Source organism: Argentina anserina, chromosome 5, assembly GCF_933775445.1.
Source record: "Argentina anserina chromosome 5, drPotAnse1.1, whole genome shotgun sequence".
NCBI classification, from domain to species: Eukaryota; Viridiplantae; Streptophyta; class Magnoliopsida; order Rosales; family Rosaceae; genus Argentina; species Argentina anserina.
In genome coordinates, this window is record NC_065876.1 from 3,727,247 (window position 1) to 3,748,116 (window position 20,870).

The window sequence follows — 20,870 nt, forward strand, 5'->3', positions numbered from 1 at the left end:
TAGAAAACGGAACCGTGACAGAATTTGGCGTCAGACCCCTCATCAATAGCGAATAACGAGTTTGGGTACTACATTGACCTTACTATAAGAGTTTGAGTACGATGATGAAATTTTTTCATAGTTAAAATAGAAACTATATTTTCAAATTAGAGTAGCACCAACGTACCAAACGCACCTACTTTTCTTGTCAGACCTCCAAACGTAAAGTTACTACTGTGAATAGAGGTGGCAAATGGGCCCAAAAGTTGGAGCCCGGCCCGGACCCGACACGTTAATAATCAATCCAGCACGGCCCGAGCCCGTTATTATAATGAGTCGGGTCGGGCCGAGATATTTTGGCCCATGGGCCTGGCACGGTCCGAGCCCTTTTTAGCCCGGCACGACCCAAGCACAATTAATTCATGGCCCAGCCCGTTAAACACATAATTTTATATTATTTATATCAATATTTAAATCATTATTATTATTAAACTTGAATATTATACTTTTTAAATTAAAATATATTGATTATTTCATTATTTTAACTACAATATTTCACAAATATTATCAAAATACTGAATAAAACTTCATTATTTTGAGATACGTAACGTTTTAAAAATAAGATTATGAAATGTGTTGTAGTATTTTATTTATTTTATTACTCTAAATAGTTATATAAAACAAATATTCAAAGTACATAATATTTTTTATTTTAATTGTTTCATATAATGCTAATGGGCCAAGCTGGCCCGCTTCTTGGCCCCGACACGGGCCTGGGCCTAGTTCAACATAGGCTTGGGCCGTGGGCCGGGCCGAGTTTAATATTTAAACAAATGGTTCGGCCCGAGCACGGCACGATAAATAAATTGACCGGCCCGAACACGGCACGAGCACAGTTTTGACCCGTTTAAATAGACCGACCCGGCCCGTTTGCCACCTCTCACTGTGAACTAGCTCTTGCCTACAGTTAGACCTGCTTAGTGCCGAACTGCCGATAACAAAGGCTAACTAAGAGAATTGACATTTTCTTCTATGAGCACTCATTTTTAGTTAGATATGCAACATCAATGAGCACGGAATGTATCATCTTACATCAGGTTGGTAAGATTCTCTCACTCTATGTATGGAATCCCCCTAACCGCATTGGATGTTACTGCCGTTGGGTGAACTGTGAACATAAAATTCAATATATTCATGATCATAACATTATGACGAGATCATCTGTCATATATCGGTCTTAATTAATCCAATAGCCTTTATGAACTGCCTTTCACCTAATTTCGGTATTGCCCTTGTTTGATAAAGTGCTTATTCGCAAGATTTTATTACTTCATGGACAGAAGTGTAAATTTACAAGTTGTAAACAAAAGAATAGAAGATGGCAGTTCAGATTCAATACAACACAAACATACGCACGGTTACAAAATTTCATCACTTTCACATTTACGTTCAATTGTGGATCATCATCCAAACTCCTCCTTCACTGTGTTGATCAACCTCACTGAGTAATGATTGAATTTTTCATATACAACCAGTGTGGATAGAGGAAAGGAAAAGAGAGAAATTTTCCAATTCTAGGCGAGTAGATCATGGTTAGACTATTTTCATTCCTCTTTGTTTTGTATTTGGATTTTCGATACAAATCGTAAGTTACGATCATGTTCTCACTTACCAGGGCACGAAGTTGGATAACCATATGGTAAGCAGTTGAGGCATATATGAACATCTTATTTCAAGCACGGACTTACCTACATGTCAGGTTCTTTTGCATAATTGTATATCATGCTTTTAATCAGTTTTTTTTTTGCATTATCATGCCTTACCAAGTCAATTCATTTTTCTGTCTGGGATCTAGGTGCAATTAGGTATTGGATATTCATAGGGAATAACTCTTATTGTCAACCCTCATGGATGTGTTATTCTTTGTACTGTTTACTGAGTTAATACATTTCTTGACTTCGTATCTCAAAAAAAAATCAATTAAGTTTTCTTTGGAGTGAATTATCTATCAAAGAGATGAAAATTGTGGCTCGGTCTTTACAGATTATTTACAATATGCAATGCTAATAATGAAGGGACTCTTTAGAGAGGTATAACTGACATACCAATCAATGAAAAATATTGTTTTTAATTTGTTATTACCCTAAACAAAAATGGAGAATGAAATGTTTACATGTGTTGTAGGAAATATGGAATTGGTCTACTCATTTCATTGATACTCCTCTTTATATATGGGTCAGAATTACAATAGAAATAAATGGTAATTACAATAGTAATTAATACTACATAATAGTGATTTATCTGTTACGTCTATTGACCATAAATGTTATTAACTCATTCCGTTATTTACTTTAATGAAGACACATTAATGGTGTTTTTTCTTCAACACACCCCTTGTGCCGAGTTGAAGATATAATGGTACATAAGGTGTTGTCTCATTAAAAACCTTGTCAAGTAACAAAACTCAATGAGAGAAAATAAAACCTTGATCGAAGGGGAAAAGAGCACAACACACCTATTACATTTAAGATTAAAATATATGTGCTAAACTCCCCTGATCTTTACATTAATCGTGAGAGCTTTGATAACTTTTACATATTTACTTTAAGCATATTTGGTGACAACGTAGATAGTGTTCATCCTTACCATGTCATTTTCTCTTTTCTGTATATGGACTAAATAAGCCTAAACTTTTAGGTATTGTTGTTGTGTGGGTGCAAAGCTATACAACGAATGAGATGTCAAGTCTTGCATATTGTGTTAAGTACAATGATGCGTCTTTGCACTTGTATAGAGAATCTCATTTCTCAACACATACTCGTCATCTTCCATTTAGACGAAAATGGATATATCTTCAAAGACTTCGATTGATCATCAAAGTTATAGAAGCCTCACTTTTAATCTTTAGAGTGTCTGAAACTGATTGATGGTTAATCATCAATATTACAATCCTCAATATCTATTTTGAGACTGTGTCTTCCCAGGGATCTCTTTCACTCTCGACTTAAGATTTGCAATAGTGACATTTTTTAGTTCATTAAAAGATTGTGCAAATCTATTTTGAATATGCAATTACATAATTCTTCTAATCCCTATTCCAAATCAAGTATTTACTCCGTGCACGTTTCAATTCCTTTTATAGCGTAACGTGGTCGAGTACAATTTCTTGAGTGAATAAAGTATGTTCTATGACTTTCATGTATATCTCTTAATTTTGATCTCACATCGAGATATCTTGTTACAACATTCATAAGCTACATTTGTTAGTTTTTCAGAAACTACCAAACTGATAAAGTAGTGGAGTGCAATGACATCTATTACGAGAATATCTCACTGTGGTCCATTACAAATGAATATTTTATTGTAGTCGATTCCAATGCGTTTAGTGAGATACCTCACGCCATAAGGTGAGTCTATATTCTTAATTCTCATACGCATCCTAACAAAAATATATGATAGGATTTACACTTGCGGTGTCGGCTTCACCTGCCCAAATGCATATCTCTTTGTTAGTGAACTTTAGTTCATGCTGTATCGCTTCTTTCCATTAAGCCAAAATTATTACGTTGGTATTCCTCAACGAAGTGTGGTTTGATATCAAGACTCGATATCCTACATCCTTATGTGGTTTGTATTTTTATAGAGATATCTTTATTTTCAAGGATTTGTTATAACATTTGAGGCGTCCCGTAGTGATAACCAAAATCTAGGAATTCTCATATGGCATATTTGAGATTATGAATCACTATATCCGATTGTGCCAAACTCGCTTTATTCATTAAATCGAGTATACATCGAACTTATGGTGGTCTACCCCTCTTCCTTGGAGAGCCACGGCCTGTGACACTATTTATGTCACTTTATGACGTCACCATGCCACCATCTATGGTGGCGGCGCAATGCCCAATTCATTTCGGGTGGCGTCATGTCCTCTTCTTAGCGCATTGATCTCATCACTTTGTGTAATTGTGGAGATCAAGATGAGACACAGTAGGGACAAGCCACGACAATTTATGTCATTCAATTCTTTGTTCTTATCTCCCCCTAACAACGGTAGACTGTCTCATCAAAGTGATATTCCACATATCTAGCGGAAAAAGAGATCGTTTTTTAAGGTTGCAATATAGCAGACTATCTGGATACTCGTCTCCAATAAGAACACTTATTCACATTAATTGGCTTCACCATTATACGATGTAGCGTCGCAATTTGGCACGTAAGTTAATCTAGTTGAGCTCAAGAATTGTAGATCCATGCAATCTTGGCGAGCTCAAGTATTTCAATCATTCATGTCATGAATTGTAATTCTTTTTACAATGATGATGGTGATGGTCGGGGAGTAGTGAATAAGAGGATGTATATGCAAAAATTATATTACCCTAAACGGAAATTTTAGTGCGCATTTACCACTATTAAGACTATTATTGTAGTCATTTTACGTGAGACCAAATTGGTTTGTAATTAGCATTAGTTTGAGTAGTACATAGTGTGATGACAGGTGACTAGCGTGTCGACACATCAACCAACACCATAAAATATTTAAAGTGTCTGCAAGTTGGTTGAATTAATCCACATAATTTTCGTTGGATTTAATGTTTGAACATAATGAGAATACATATGTCCTTTGCATATGATGATCTAAATCCGAATTTCTTGAAGTGATAGGCTTTGAATGATTACATTTACACATGTAATCACAATGGACATAAGAAGCATAATATAGACTTAGTGCATATACTTGTGCATCAAACATTTCACGGTTCGGCCTGGGGGGCGACGAAATATGTGAATGAAATCACATTTTCAATGCCTCTATAAAATTATATTTTAAGGATTTTTACAATTCTTTGTTTCTTTTTTTCTTGCTTCTATTTATCTAAAACATGAGTGTTTATATGTAATTCTTTTAATATATAGACGTACATATCACAACCTGAGTATCCTAGTGAATCGTGTCAAAGCCCAAATATGTCAAAATCCCGAAGGTTAATTTCTTTTGACGTTGTTGGATTCAATTTAGCAATTACATATATACTTGCTAAATAGACATATAAACTTCTCTAATACTCAGTTGCATCCGCAATCATTAGAGATAATACAAAGGAAGTCAATTATAATCTCACTAATTCTTTTCACATGAAATAGTTGTTGACATAAATATTTAAAACGTATGAGGGTTCGATTGTCTTTTGTTGGCTCTTGGTACGTAAAGTGTCAATGAGTTATATAGTTGTAGACACTTCACCATAAAGCTCAATGTCTTTTGATTTGGCATCATTCTCCCTAACTTTAGCTGTTTTCCCCGTAGAGGGCACTCCGGCCGGAATGACTTCTTTCATTGACTCCTCATCTGTGTAGAATTTAGAATCCGCAAAGTATGATTCAACTTCTGTAAATGGTTTGGTATCTCCTACCACATTTTTCACACCTCTGTGATAGAACTTGAAGCATTGGTGTAAAGTGGATGGCACGATGCCATTTTCATGTACCCATGGTCGTCCCAACAACAAGTTGTACGAGGTCTTTGCATCGATGACATGAAACAAGGTGTTTGATTTTAGCTCTTTGATGTCCATGTCTAGTCTGATCATCCCTATCGTTTTTTGTCCCCCTTGGTTGAAACCTTGGATCATGAGACGACTCCTTGATAACTCATCAACGTTGATGCCGAGTTGAGATATGGTTGACTTGGGCATGATATTTACTGCTGACCATCCGTCTATGAGCATGCGATTCAACTTCCGCTCTCGCATCTACCCTGTCACCAAAAGAGACCGATTATGTGGCTTAGAGCCCAATTGGAGGTCATCATATGTGAAATGAATGTTATTACAATATGCATCACACGTGCCACATTCCTTCATGATTTTGGAGTGTTTTCCTTCGTTAATGAGCAACTCAACAAGTGCGCATCTCGTTGATTTTGGCAAATGCATCAAGTCAGAGGGGCTCAGTTGGAAAGGTAGACTCTTCAATTGTCTCAACACCTCATTTTTCTTTAACACTTGATTTGCACCTATTTCTTTTGCTTCAGAATTTTCGTCTCCTTTGGAGCTAACTTCACAACTTATGCCCATTGAAGTGACATTCGGTTATTTTGTAGGCAAGTGCTCTATTGACAAGTTTGGCGAAGAGGCTTCCACAAATATGGAACGACTTTCGTCTTAACGCGTCCTCGTCCGTTCTCCTTCCGTCGTGGAGGTGATTTCTTATGACTTAGTTCGGCAATCGGTAAATTTGATATCATACCTTTGCGAGTTCTTATTCGGGTGACCAATATACATCCTTCATCATCGGCATTAGAGGCAACTTGTAGGATATGCATGGAAGCAAGACATTCTTTAACTTCTTTGGTCTTCTTATGTTCGTGTGCCTCCTTTGTGAAACAGAACGGTGCTTTCATCGAGTGAAAATGGAGTGGAACTGGCTCGAACGATCCGAATGTTACAGTAATGCAATTGATTTCAGCAACGTCGTCAACGTCCAACTCAATCTTTCCTTATTTGGCGAGATTCATTATCAAATCTTTGAGAACAAAGCACTTCTCTATAAGGTGACTAACGAGGCGATGATATTTGTAATACTTTGGATCGCTAACATGATGCATTTCTTCTGGACGCTTGCACTCCGGAAGATCTATCATTTTGTTTTCGAGAAGATCTTCTAACATGTCCGCCACATCAGAGTCTGGGAACGGGTACGTCTTTCGCTCAATCTCCTTCAACGTGTGTTTACTCCTATCGTAGGTTTGAGGAGGTTCTCCACCTTATTGAACTCCTTCCTATCCCGTGTAGAGATCTTAACAGGTGCAGTATTGATGACCATTGATTCTTTGGAAGGATTCTTCACAACCTTGTCAAATCTGCTTCCGAAGACTTTGTCTTTTCGTTGGTCAACCAGGGGCTCATTCTTTCCCTTATGACTTGCCAAGCTTAGCTTTATGTCATGGGCTCGAGTAGCCAACTCTTCAAAAGAACGAGGTTTAATTTCTTGCAAGATGTATAACAAATCAAAATGCATGACTTGGATGCACATTTCAACGGCTGACACATCTGATAGTCGGTCCTTGCAATCAAGGCTAAGTAAGCGCCATCTATTGATGCAGTCGACTGCGGGTTTATCCTTCCGTTGCTTCGTGCTAGTTAGCTCCATCATGCTTATCGTCCGCCTTGTACTATATAATTGATTGAGGAACTCGTGCTCCATCTGGTCCCAGCTGTCAATATACTCCGGCTCTAAGTCTGTATACCACTCAAAGGTGTTTCCCTTCAACGAGCGAAAAAAATGGTTGACAATGTGATCGCCTTCTGTCCCGGCGTTACTGCAAGTTTCCACAAAGTGAGCGACGTGTTGCTTCGGGTTCCCTTTACCTTCAAATTGTTGGAACTTTGGTGGTTGATATCCTAGCGACATCCTTAAGTTGTCGATCCTCTTAGTGTAAGGTTTGGAGTAACTGAGGGAGTCACGATAAGGACCTCCATATTGAGCCCGAATCGAGTTGGTGATGATGTCCTGCAATTGCTGGAGTGACAAGGAACCAAGCGAGTCGTCATTGTTCTTAGACGTTTCTCCCTTTTCGTTTATTTTGCTCCTGCCAGGCGACCCTTTGGTGGAGCTCTCATCATCGTGATCTCCCAACTTGCTATAAAGCTCAACAATTTTCATGTTCTTTTCTTCAACTGTTCGGGTGAGCTTTTCAACCATCTCCAACAGATTGGAGAGGTTCTCCTCGATTGTGGATGTCCCCGTCACCAATACCTGCACATTGTCAGAATAGGACTCATGCGCCATAGAATGAAAGTTGTCGCCATCTTCTTTGAGACTTCTATGGTATGATGCCATGTTTGATTCGTCATAAGAGAAAACGTCTTCCAGGATAGGGCCATCACCATGAACGGATATAGGATATTGCACTTTTGGCTCCTTCTCTTTTGACACTTGCTTCTTCCCACTCTGAGAGGCATGCTCTATTGCTCCCAAGCTCTCCAAGGTGATGACTGGTTGACGAGGCTTACTAGAAACTGCCATAAATGTCATGGGTTGAGCTCTAGCCACGCTCCGGGTGACAAGGGCAATCAATTCACTCTTTGATTTGGAGAATGTTTGTTTGGATTTCTTGACCGGCTCGGCCTCTCCGCTTGACCTCGCGGTTGTGGACTTGGATTTTTTCGATAGAACGGCTTGGTTGTTCTTAGAAGCCATCGCACAAATGAAATATTTCTTCGGAGAAGGAGATGAGAGGCCAAAAATGTCCCACTGGGCGTGCCAATTTGTAGAACGAGAATCTGAAAATAAATAAGAGTGCAGACACGTGTACAAATAAAATGTAATTTATTGATAATCAAGCGCGAGGTTACAATCTTTGTGAACTCCTCTAATTTTATCTCCGTATGTAGCTTGGCTAAAGGGTGACATGCACTTGATCTTGATAATTTGAGTTTAGATTTAGATTTGATGAAGAACGAGCGATTTGGTAGCTTGACGATTCTTCATGGACTTGAGTTTGAATTTGGATTTGATGAAGAACGAGCGATTTGGTAGCTTGACGATTCTTCGTGGACTTGAGTTTGAATTTGGATTTGATGAAGAACGAGCGATTTGGTAGCTTGACGATTCTTCGTGGACTTGAGTTTGGATTTGGATTTGATGAAGAACGAGCGATTTGGTAGCTTGACGATTCTTCGTGGACTTGAGTTTGGATTTGGACTTGATGAAGAACGAGCGATTTGATAGGTTGACGATTCTTCATGGACTTGAATTTGGATTTGGATTTGATGAAGAACGAGCGATTTGATAGCTTGACGATTCTTCATGGACTTGGGAGACTTCGGGATTTCTCGAGAGTGATCTTGCTTAAGTGATTTTCTCTCTTCTTCTCCAACAAAAATCCCCCATTTCTTTATGTTGGAAGGGGGTATTTATAGTGTCAAAGTTTTTTTTAATAGAATATTTTAATGACACTAAAATAATAAATTTCTTTAATTGTATAATTAAATCAATATATATTTTCTGATTAATTTAAAATTAGTTCTAATAACTGAATTAAACATATTCAAATAATTGATTTAATTATAATTGTTAAAGAATTTATTAATTTAATCAAATATCCGATTACCATTTTGAATCGTCAATGACATTCAATTTTCGATTTAAGTCGGAATCACGTAGTTTCGATTTAAGTCGGAATCACGTAGTTTCGATTACGATCATCTATTTATGTGCTGACGCGAGTTTTATTAGGATCCGTACTGATTTTGTTGACTTTTGGGCCACGTGTGCAATTTTGTCGGGTTTTTGGTTGATTTAATTAATTAATGAAGATGATTTACTTCATTAAATTTCTTGTGTCTACAATAGTTAAAACACAAAAATGAAATATAAACTCAAATTATTTGGAGTAATATGATAGAATCGCAAAACGATACTTGCATCTCATAAGTTATGAACATTGTGAATCCCAAAGAAGTAGATATAATACTATTGTTCTTCATTACTATTACTGTTGAGATCGCATGTTGTTTTTCTTTGCATTTAGTTATTTATGTCATACTAATATTTTGTGAAGTAACTGTACTTTATGCAGTACTTCGCAAAGTCAAAACTATCAAAAATCGAACCACGTACTTCGTGCTAATAACGTGTTGTAGGAAATATGGAATTGGTCTACTCATTTCATTTATACTCCCCTTTATATATGGGTCAGAATTACAATAGAAATAAAATAGTAATTAATGCTACATAATGGTGATTGATATGTTACGTCCGTTGATCATAAATTTCATTAACTCATTCCGTTATTTACTTTAACGAATACACACTAATGATGTTTTTCCTTCAACAATATGAACATATTTTTATATTTATTACTTATGTATTTTTTCCATCTATTGAATTGCTTGTCTTGTTTTTGCATTTTGTAGATAATCAAAATGTATAAAAAATCAATCCGTAAAATAAATATTCAATGGCCATCAACATGATAAATGACAACAATAATAATTGTGCATCACAACTTCACAAGATCTTTTTGACAGGCGCATCACGCATGTATAAAAGCTAGTTAGCCCTTAAGCATCTTACATTTGTTAAAATATTAAATAATTCAATATTGCTCCTTAAGGAATAAGGAAAATAATATATGTGAAATATAAACACTTTATTTTTTTGAATATAAATATATACATTTACTATATATTAATTTGGAAAACACTATTTATGATACTGTTCATAAGCTTTGTGTGAAATTACAATTTTATCCTTATTTTGATTTTAATCACGTACTTGCCACTAACCTATGTTTAAAATTCGGTGGTGATGAACATGCGTCATAAATTTTTTCGGCTCTTGCTCTCACTGCTTCGCTCTCCATTCTGGAACTTTCATGTTAATCTGGGTTTTTTCTTCAGCCATCTACTTCATTTGGAACAGTGTATTTTCCATTTTATCTCTGCTATTAGTTATCAAATTTGGTGTCCAATTACAGTTTCACCTTTCTTTTATTTACTTTGACGTTGCAGTGAAGTTTTGGTTCTCTGCTCCGTTCTTGCATACTCTTAAATATATACATAATAGATCAAAATCATCAAATATGAAACTGATGTGTATTGAGTGTTGCATCTCTACTCTCTGTTTTTTTAAAGGATGTCGCGGTCATTTTCTCTGTTTAATTATGGTTCAAAAAGTAAAGAATGTATGTTTCAAGTTACCGCAGAGTTATATTTACTGGAATCGAATATCAATGCTTATTACGTACTTCATTTATATATATATTTCTGGTAAAATATGTATGAAGCTTAATTTTACAATTTCAAAAACTCCGCTCCAACTTGCATGCTTTTTATCTAACAACGCATTTCAATATGAACATTGACATTAACACAAAGCCGCAGCAATGCGCGGTCTCAATTTCTAGTTGTATAGCATTACGCGATAGGGCGATAGAGAGAAACTGTTGGGATCAATTTGTAAGAAACTAATTAAACTAAGGATTCTACAAGACAACTATATCATTCTTCATAGCTACCCATTTTAGTTTAATTACAGAGTTTTTTTTTAATTTCTAATTCTAAGACATTTCCTATGTGAGGCCCGAAGGCAAATCCAGTGGAGGAAAACCCACAATGCTCCACAATGGTACACCGTTACATACCGAAGCGGAATGACCTGTCTAGAAATCAGACATCAGGGTATCCCCACGACCGAAAGTAATTCCTCAGACATAAAACTAATCCATGTCGGGACCCAAATGAAATAGTTTAATACATATGATTCTACAACAGTACAACTGCACAATAACTGCTAGATTTTGTTTTTGTTTTTTTATTATCATCTTAATTTTAAGTTTTATGTCCATTAATCTCCCGGTTCATTGCATAGGTTAGTGCCCAAATGTCCACAGTCCAATTCGCATGCATAGGTCATCAGTCATCCCAGAGCATATGTGTTCTGTGTACCCCAAAGGGTACATAATAAATGCATGGTTTAGCACAATAACTGCTAGATGATGATAACTGCCTACTAATCTGGGCCATAAGACCTTATTAATACTACTAATATGGGCTCAGCCCTACAGAGAAGCCTACTGCAATTATATATACGGAAGTAGAGATTAATATCCTAACAGAATCGTAAAGAAAAATAAAATTAGGGTTTTGGTGATAGATCATAGATCTACAGTATGGCCTTCGCTAATCGACTCCGATCTACCCTCCCTCTCCAAGTCCTCGTCAGCAAGGTTCTCAGATCGGAACCGCTCTCCGCCGCTGCACAGCGGGCTGTCGTTTCCCCTACTTTGTCCCAAAACAATAACAAATCCGATGAGTTGTCCAGGAACTTCAATTCTATTTCCTCTGAGAATAACAAGGATAAGAAGGTGAAGTTGCCTCTGGTTTTGTTTGGAGGTTATGGGAAATATGCCTCTGCTTTGTACATTGCTGCAACAAAAACCAATTCATTGGACAAAGTCGAGTCTGAGATTCTCGATTTTGTTCATTCTATCAAGAACACCCCAGAGCTTTCTCAGTTCACCAAGGATCCGTCAGTGCCTGCTCATTCTAGAGTGAAGGCGATGGAGGCGATTTCTGCTCAGGCTGAACATTCAGATATTACAACGAACTTTTTGGGTATGATATGCATTATTGGATCATATATGGTGCTCGATTATGTTGTACTTAAACAGTGTCTATGATCATGTAAGGTCATTTTTTGTTTCTTTTCGTTTGTAGCTGTGTTGGCTGAACATGGAGGATTAAATCACGTTGAAGGCATCGCCAAGAAATTTGTGGAGTTGACTATGGCACATAAGGGAATAGTGGAAGTTAATGTGACTTCCGTGATTGTAAGTTGTAATTTTTAGATTTTATAGTAAGCTTCATATTATATGAATATCAGTATATCTCAGTACCACATCCTCCATAAACATTGCGCCTTACCGGCTGGTACTCGCTACTCCTTGATAATAATGTTAATATTTAAAGAAATTGAGATTATGGTATATTTCAAAGTAATGGTATATTTCAAACTTTAGTTTCGATATTCAGAGGATTGACAAGTGCAGAAAATAATATCGTATTATATGTTTACCCGGCCCAGCTGTGGTGTTGATCATAGTATTTAAGAGTTTACAATTCGTTTTATTATGATTGCCCCTACGTACGATTTAAGTTTTGGTTCGTTCACCAGATGATGTTGACACTAATATGTTAATGTTTTCTTATTACAGTATGGTTCTTAACTTCTGGCCGGGCCTTGTTAGATTATGAAACACATTTAGAAGAAATTTGTATGATAAATATTGGTGTTACCATACATTTTAGATAGTTAGATGTATATATGTATATCACAAGACCCGTGTATGATATATTGTTATGTCTGTGATTACCAGCCCCTCCCAGCTGACGAAGAGAAAGAATTGAAGGAGACGATGCAGGAGATACTTGGACAAGGGAAGACAGTGAAGCTCCAACAGAAAATCAATCCGGGGATCCTAGGAGGGCTTGTGGTAGAGTTCCAGCAGAAGATGGTGGACATGTCCATCAGGACTAGGGCACGCCAGATGGAGAGGTACTTGCGGGATCCCAGACACTGGGGCGACCTCCTCGTCTAAATGGTGCGTATCAGTTATTGTCGCAGCCTAGCTATGAAGGGAATAAGTATTGTTCGTTCTTATGCATGCTTTGCACACTGTTAAATTTCATGGTAAAACTATTTTTCTTTCAAGTTTTCAGGCTGAATTTTACTTCCAGGATCTATCCATTTAATTTCAATAAAAGGTTCTTGTTTCTTATAGAGAATAGATAGAAAATGCGAGAGGACACCTACTGTTTCAGTTGGGTTATAACATTTGAACTAGTGGCTTATTGAGCTATTTGATACACGAAGTACTCGCACGTTCAATACTGGCGTACGTAGTGAGCTTGTAATATATACTTTGGCATTCTTGGCGATATACTTGTAGTACGTACAAATTGATACCGTAGTACCGTATAGGCCCTGACGGTCTACGGAGAGATATTTTTGCGGTAATATGATTGAAGGAGCTCAATTTAGGTGCATGCATGTCAAATTTACTATGAAACATATATAATAAATTCGTCCTTGTTTAATATATACAACGAAAGCAATATTGTGCTACGAACTCTACCGTCTATTTCCACCAACTGGCCCCCAGGTCATATTAGATACAATATCAGAGAAAGCAACTTGAACATACACAGTTCTAACTAGCATTACAAAATTCAAGTTCTCGTTTTATTATATCTTGTTGCTTCCTCTCTAGGAACAACCCTGGCCCCGCCGGCGCGGCCACGAGCTCTAAACCCAAGTAAACTACAATAATTCCGGTGTTGATTTTGCTTCTACGGTGTGCACCGTGTGACAAGTCCCCATACACATGTTGCACAGATGAAATCCAATACAACCAGGACCGTTGCTTCGCGCCACTTGGCGGGCGTGGAAATTCTGGGCAGCAAGTACAAATCTCCCACCAAATCCTGAAAGCGAAACACACTCGGAGACCTGATAGAGTTGCGAGTGTGAGTCGGAAACTGACAAGGATCTGAGTTCATTAGTGAACTAGTAATAAGTAAGTGAATTTCGTCAATTAAATTTAATTTCTTGGCTCAACATTTTTGGTGGCATCAGCTCCGATCTTTGCTCACTTCTTGTTAACTAAACGCAGTGATTTTCTCGATCAGTTATGGTTTCTTTTCTTGGTATAAATGAAATAGCTTTAGTTCGTAGTTTAGTTGATGTTCGTTTCTCCAAGTCTATGATCCTTCACTGATCTGTTACGCTCATGAGCCTCGGACTCTTCGATATTGCTTGATCATCATATCTGAGTCTTTGTTCATCGAGTAATCCCTGAATCTTTTGGCTTTTGCAGTCTTTGAATTTTTTGATCTTCTTGTTTAGATTCATGTCACGCACTATTAGTGGTTTATGAAATCATTTTGATATATAGCTGAAACCCTTAAACATGTAACCTTTCTTCAATTCTATATTCATCAGTTCATGCATTATGGTTGTACCTTCATTTTGACTATGTGTTTCAGAGCAAGGATTTCGGAGATGGCAACTTTGATAGCCTCAAACTTTTTACCAAGCACCTCACATGTGAATGGAGCTTCAGGCTCAGAAACCAGGACAAACTTGGGACAGATAGCTCTGTGGAACCAACCAATGACTCACAATGGCTTAAGATCTTTGTATAACTTGGATCTGCTTCGGATTCGAACCCGTACTAGTGCATTTTCTCTGCAAGTCATGAGAAAAGCTGCGAGTGATATTGGATCTGTGGGAAGGATCGTCTGTCGTCAAGGAATGAACTTGGTCTTTGTTGCAGCTGAAGTTGGTCCATGGAGCAAAACCGGTGGCCTTGGTGATGTTCTTGGAGGGCTCCCACCAGCTATGGCGGTACGTTAGTCAGTTTCTTGAATTTACTATGAGATTTAATCTTCTCATGTCTTTATATTGGCTGATTCTACATCCTGATTTAATAATGCCTAGGCTAATGGCCACCGAGTCATGACGGTGTCTCCTCGCTATGATCAATACAAAGATGCTTGGGACACTAGTGTACTGGTTGAGGTAAGTTTTGCAAATATTACATCTTTCATGTTTTAGACTGTAATTTACTGATGTTTGCTTTGTAGATTTTCCTCAAACTGATCATCAGTAGCTTTATGTTTCATAGATAGAAGTTGGCGGCAATGTTGAAACTGTTCGGTTCTTCCACTGCTACAAACGTGGAGTTGATCGTGTTTTTGTGGATCATCCATGGTTCCTTGAGAAGGTAGGAATTCTTTTTGGTGTCTTCAGATAATATAGTAAATTTATTGGTCATCTAGCTATGGCTGATTCAATTGCCTTTTTCACTATGAAGGTACGGGGTAAAACAGGATCCAAGATATATGGGCCTAAGGCAGGAGTTGATTACAACGACAACCAATTGCGCTTCAGCTTGTTGTGCCAGGCATGTCATGCTATTTGACTTAATTTTCCTTTTTTAGAACTTGAAAATGTTTTCCAGTTGAAAGATCAGAAATGAAAGCATTGTATTTGTTGCTTGGATTGGTCTGTAACAATGGAGCTATAGATTACTCTCTTATAAATATGCGTAAATTTCAATTGTGACCCTTTTGAACTTCAGGCTGCGCTGGAGGCACCAAGGGTTCTCAATTTGAACAGCAACGAATACTTCTCTGGACCTTATGGTGTGTATCCGTCCCTTTTTTCTGTTCATATAACATCTTTGAAGATAGACTTACTGAGGATGTGTGCTTGTTTCATTGCAGGAGAGGATGTTGTGTTCATTTGCAATGATTGGCACACTGCTCTTGTTCCTTGCTACTTAAAAACCATCTACAAACCAATGGGGCTTTATAAAAGTGCCAAAGTAATGAGTCCTTGCTGAACATAATATTATAGAGTCCGGCTAATTCATTTACATAAAAGCTCAGATGGTGTTTGATGAATGTTGGCAGGTTGCATTTTGCATCCACAATATAGCTTACCAAGGACGATTTAGTGTTGATGACTTTCAACAACTTAGTTTACCTGACCAACTTAAGGGTTCTTTCGACTTCATTGACGGGTATACTCTACAGAATACAGATTGTGATGTGGTCACTGTGATGAGGAATTTGAAATGTACTTGTAAGTATGAAAAGCTATACCTATTCTGGATGTATGATATTGCAGGTATAACAAACCTGTGAAGGGAAGAAAAATCAACTGGATGAAAGCCGGAATATTGGAATCGGACAGGGTTGTTACTGTGAGCCCTTACTATGCCCAGGAACTTATTTCTGGAGAAGACAAAGGTGTAGAATTAGATAACACTATTCGCAATACTGGAATCACTGGAATTGTGAATGGCATGGATGTTCAAGAGTGGAATCCAGCCACAGACAAACACTTGAATGTCAACTATGATGAAACAACTGTAAGTAGCTCATAAGGATTGTTGACTCGATAACATAACTAGTAGAAAAAGTTTGTACTGATCGGCTTGTATGTGCAGGTACTGGATGCAAAGCCTCTTTTGAAGGAGGCCCTTCAAGCAGAAGTTGGGCTGCCAGTTGACAGGAACATCCCATTGATCGGCTTCATTGGTAGGCTAGAGGAGCAAAAAGGTTCGGATATTCTAGTGGAAGCTATTCCAGAACTAGCTAGAGAGAATTTGCAGATAATAGTCCTTGTAAGTAAAAGTTGCGTTTTACTTTCTTTAGTACATACATGCTGTTGGTTGTTTGATTGTTTTGGTATGTTCTTTTGTGTTAGGGAACTGGCAAAAAGGACCTGGAGAAGCAGATTAAACAGCTCGAGACAAAATATCCGGGCAAGGCTGTAGGGGTGCTGAAATTCAATGTTCCATTAGCCCACATGATTACTGGTGGTGCTGATTTTATGTTGATCCCAAGTAGATTTGAACCATGCGGTCTCATTCAGTTGCATGCTATGAGATACGGAACAGTAATGAGCTATATCATTATCCTTGATTATACCTTTGCCTTAAACTGATAGTTACCTCCACTGATGGCGTGCAACGCAATATATGACTGTAGGTTCCCATTGTTGCTTCAACCGGTGGACTTGTGGACACTGTCAAAGAAGGTTTCACAGGATTTCAAATGGGAGGTTTCAATGTTGATGTAAGTCGATGACTTGGCTCTGCATCCGTGACAATGCTGCATCTTTTTTTCCCCCCTTTTTCTACTAATCTTCAAATATAATGAATCATATGCGGTGGATTCTTGATAGTGCGATGAAGTTGATCCGGCCGATGTACTAGCAATATCTACTACGGTGAAGAGAGCTGTTACAAGCTATGGTTCAGCTGCCTCGAAAGAAATGATCCAGAATTGCATGGCACAAGATCTTTCCTGGAAGGTCAGTAAGATACCAAGATACTCCAGAAAACAATTGTTTGACTTGTAAACGTACTGCTCCTTAGAATGTTTCTGAAACTCATAATAGAGCTAGACATATAATGAAGCACAATGTATTTGATACAGGAACCTTCGAAACAATGGGAAAAGATGCTGTTGAGCCTGGAAGTAGCTGGCGGCGAACCTGGCTTTGAAGGGGAAGAGATTGCTCCTCTTGCCATGGAAAATGTTGCCACCCCTTGAGCATTAGTATCCAATAGTGGTGGAGCTATGAATTGGTTGCGAGTAAGCGAGTGATGTCTGATGGTGGGAATATCTCAGCTTATATATCTAAAATGGATTATGGCTGAAGGTGAACGATGTTTGAGGTGTAAAGTAATGAATCGGATGCGTCCTTGTTGCGATCATGGGAGCTGAAGAACAAGATTTTCAGATCCTGCTTGTTTTCATATAGGAGTGTGCTGATAAATAATGTAATAATCATATGAGGTGCTTGGCTTCTTGCCATGGTATTTGGAGCTGTTAACCATTGAAATATTCTACAGTGCACGGACTTAATTTGGCCTACTATAGCATACCATAATCTTCAGCAACCCTTATAAATTTGACCTAAATTCGGAAGAGAACTGTGCGTACTTTTACGCCATCATATAAGGTGGCTGGCTAGTGGCTACAGAGCAATTCTGATGATGAACGCTCTACAGGTGAGGAATTTATGATTGAAACGCGTTCCGGTCCAGGCCTTCATGCCAATCCACATATTAAATGAGACCTTCAGTATTACAAGTAGTCCGTGATTACAGACCATTTATTCGCTATGTGGCTGCAAACAAAACAAGATGGAATGGGTAACTTGATATCAAACGCTTCGTTGTTTTTATGTTTACCATGTTCAACTTTTCGCCTAATATGACACTACCTATGACACATTTGGGGCCTATTAACTTGTGACAATCTCAAACACAAGAATATAAGAGGTTGGAGCCATCAAATTATTATTCCCTCGCAGATTTTACACAGATTTTTTTTTTTGAAGGGTCTTTATCATCACGACGCTTGCCACAACGAAGTGGTTTTCATCAGCAAAAGTTTGTGGTATCGAGTCATTTTGGATTTAAAATCGAAGCGTTGCGAAACAGCATGGAGTTCCTAATTAATTTTTTTAATGTTTCCTCACCTAAGTGACGTTCTATGGATTTGTTGTCCTAGTTGACGATGTAGGACAAAATTGGGTCGGCCGTCGGCGGTGTTGAGATCCATCCTCAAGTATGGGTTACCATGCTTCTCCAAATTCTAAGGATCATATGTTACAAGGAAACGAGATGAAAACCCGATATGATTTATAAGCAAGAGTTTTTGTGTTTTGAGATACTATACTCGGTCTCAAACTGACATCACATAACTTCATTTACGCACGCTCCATAAACATGCTTGCCATTTCATTTGATATACAAATGTGAGGAGTATAGTATAAGATAATCAACCTCTAAGCATCACCAAGCAGTCAAAGCAGGCATACCCTGATACCCATTTGGCATGTTGTTCTTGTTTGTGCATATAAGCCAAGTCATCTTCCTTGAGGTTTCCTACACATTTTAATAACCAAAAGACAAACCGCACATAGTTTACTCCTTTTGTTCAAGTCTGTCCAACTCATCAATCTTAGTTTACTTCCCCCACAAATAAACTCCTTATTTTTGACTTGTGCCCAGAATCCTCATGTTACAGCCAACCCCAGTTTTTTTTTTAAATTCAAGCATGGCAAACCCGACACGATTGGGTGCTTTGAATCATAATTTGCAGAGTCTGCTTAGCTGGGTAGCCTAATAGAACCTTTCTCCTTAATCAAACAAAGAACTCAGAAGTTGGCAGATCCCAATTTCCCAAATTCACAACTGGAAACAGCATATAACTAACAGTTGGCATAACAATGTTTATACAAACTTAATCCCAACACTACAAATGACCATAAGAAACACCCAAAAAAGGCTTTCTTAGTTAGAGATTATGAGATTGAGAACATACCAAACACAAAAACCGACCCAATCACATCACCAAAAAAAAAAAAAGAGAGCAGTTTCTCTCTGAATTCCAATTTGCGGATTTCACAAACCAACCAAGTCCTCCTCAACATAAAATAAGGGATCTGCAGTCCTCCTACTTTCATCATCTATGCGCTGTCACCAACGTCTCAATGAACCTAAGCCCATCGAATCTCGGCTCAAACTGCGAACTCTGTCCTCCTTTCTTTCCCCCCGCGCGGGTGAAGACCTAAATCAAACCAAACAATTCTTCTCAAAAACCGATTTTTATGAACCAACACAGCTCCAATTAGAAACTGACACAATTCAACATAATCGGCATTTATGAGCTTACCGGAGCGGAGGGAGTGGGAGACGAGGAGGAGGAGAGAGCCATGGTGGAGGCGGCGACCATGGAGGCGACGAGAGTACCGGAGCCCTTCATTGCGAAAAGCGGCGAGGAGGAGGAATTTCTTCTTGAAAGGTCGGAAGCGAATACAGGCGGACGAAACCCGACGACGGAGGACGACGTCGGCTCTCGACCGGTGAAGCTCTTCTCTTTTCCTGATTTTCCGGCGAGAGAAGCGCTACCTGGCGGTCTGGTGCGCAGGGAGGGGGCTATTTATACAAGAGGACTAGGCGGGTATTTACTTAACCGGATTAAATTTTTTGTTTTAGGTCCGCGAAGATTCTTCTTGCCTCGCTGTCGCGTTTTGAGCGGTTCAGGGGCTCAGGGCCGTTGATTGAAGGGTAAGTGAATCCGTGATTCTTGAAGTGGTGGGGTCCTGATGAGGTGATTTGAGTGTAGTGGTTGGTGCACGGTTAGGTTGGTGGGGGAGAAAGTAGGTTAGAGAAGCTTGGGTGTATAGTTTGTGAGGTTGACCGAGGAAGATGCTTTGATTGGGCCGAAAGGTACCGACTAACAAGGGCTTTCGGGCCCCACTTGCGGAATAGTTTTGTTTTTCTTTGTTCCATATCGACGCCGTTTTGGGCTGTCAGTCTGCTCTTCTCGACGCCGATTATTTTTGACTTTTTAGTTTTTACTTTTTTTTCCCTTATATTTTTATTATTTATAAAATGACATTGTTATTAATAATTTTAAATTAGAATTTCGAATTTTAGAGTTTAGAATTTAGGATATAGGGTTTTAGACTATATGGTTTAAGGTTTTAGAATGTATGGTGTAGGGTTTTAGAGTGTAAGTGTATGGTTTTAGAAAGAAACTCAAAATAATCTTTGATAAAATAATTTAAATATAATTTTTTTAAAAAAATAAATCATAAGTGTCAAATAGTGATTAGAAGAGAGTACCACTAGATATTATCACGTGGTTATCTGAGAAGATTGAAAAAAATTTCCACCATACATTGCAGCTCTACTGCATGGACCACGTAGCTTTGATGAAATTCAAAATCTGATGAATAACGTTGCGGCAATAAATTAGAGTAGCTCCATGGTTGTACTGCCTTAATCGACGCCA

The 20,870-nt window shown here is 38.2% G+C and overlaps 3 protein-coding genes across 4 annotated transcripts; 2 read left to right on the forward strand and 1 right to left on the reverse strand.

Moving 5' to 3' along the window:
• The first annotated feature begins 11,622 nt into the window (after positions 1-11,622).
• LOC126795114 (ATP synthase subunit O, mitochondrial-like) lies at positions 11,623-13,125 on the forward strand. The gene is made up of 3 exons (XM_050521936.1): positions 11,623-12,101; positions 12,204-12,316; positions 12,863-13,125. The coding sequence occupies exons 1-3, from the start codon at positions 11,657-11,659 to the stop codon at positions 13,082-13,084; spliced, it is 780 nt and encodes a 259-aa protein (XP_050377893.1). The 5' UTR covers positions 11,623-11,656; the 3' UTR covers positions 13,085-13,125.
• A 757-nt stretch (positions 13,126-13,882) lies between these two features.
• On the forward strand, positions 13,883-17,927 carry LOC126793310 (granule-bound starch synthase 1, chloroplastic/amyloplastic-like). 2 transcript variants are annotated; one of them, XM_050519782.1, is made up of 14 exons: positions 13,883-14,062; positions 14,532-14,892; positions 14,986-15,066; positions 15,173-15,271; positions 15,362-15,451; positions 15,629-15,692; positions 15,774-15,874; positions 15,963-16,072; positions 16,180-16,423; positions 16,502-16,678; positions 16,762-16,953; positions 17,046-17,132; positions 17,242-17,370; positions 17,496-17,927. In XM_050519782.1, exons 2-14 carry the CDS (start codon positions 14,548-14,550, stop codon positions 17,610-17,612), a joined length of 1,836 nt encoding a protein of 611 aa, XP_050375739.1. In that variant the 5' UTR covers positions 13,883-14,062; positions 14,532-14,547; the 3' UTR covers positions 17,613-17,927. The 2 variants fall into 2 exon arrangements, with proteins under 2 accessions (XP_050375739.1, XP_050375740.1); XM_050519783.1 differs by lacking the exon at positions 13,883-14,062 and adding an exon at positions 14,098-14,333.
• Positions 17,928-19,271: 1,344 nt separating this feature from the next.
• LOC126793311 (uncharacterized) lies at positions 19,272-19,987 on the reverse strand. Its single transcript, XM_050519784.1, has 2 exons — positions 19,746-19,987; positions 19,272-19,640 (listed from the first exon to the last, which is right to left on the reverse strand). Exons 1-2 carry the CDS (start codon positions 19,833-19,835, stop codon positions 19,536-19,538), a joined length of 195 nt encoding a protein of 64 aa, XP_050375741.1. The 5' UTR covers positions 19,836-19,987; the 3' UTR covers positions 19,272-19,535.
• Between the last annotated feature and the right edge of the window lie 883 nt (positions 19,988-20,870).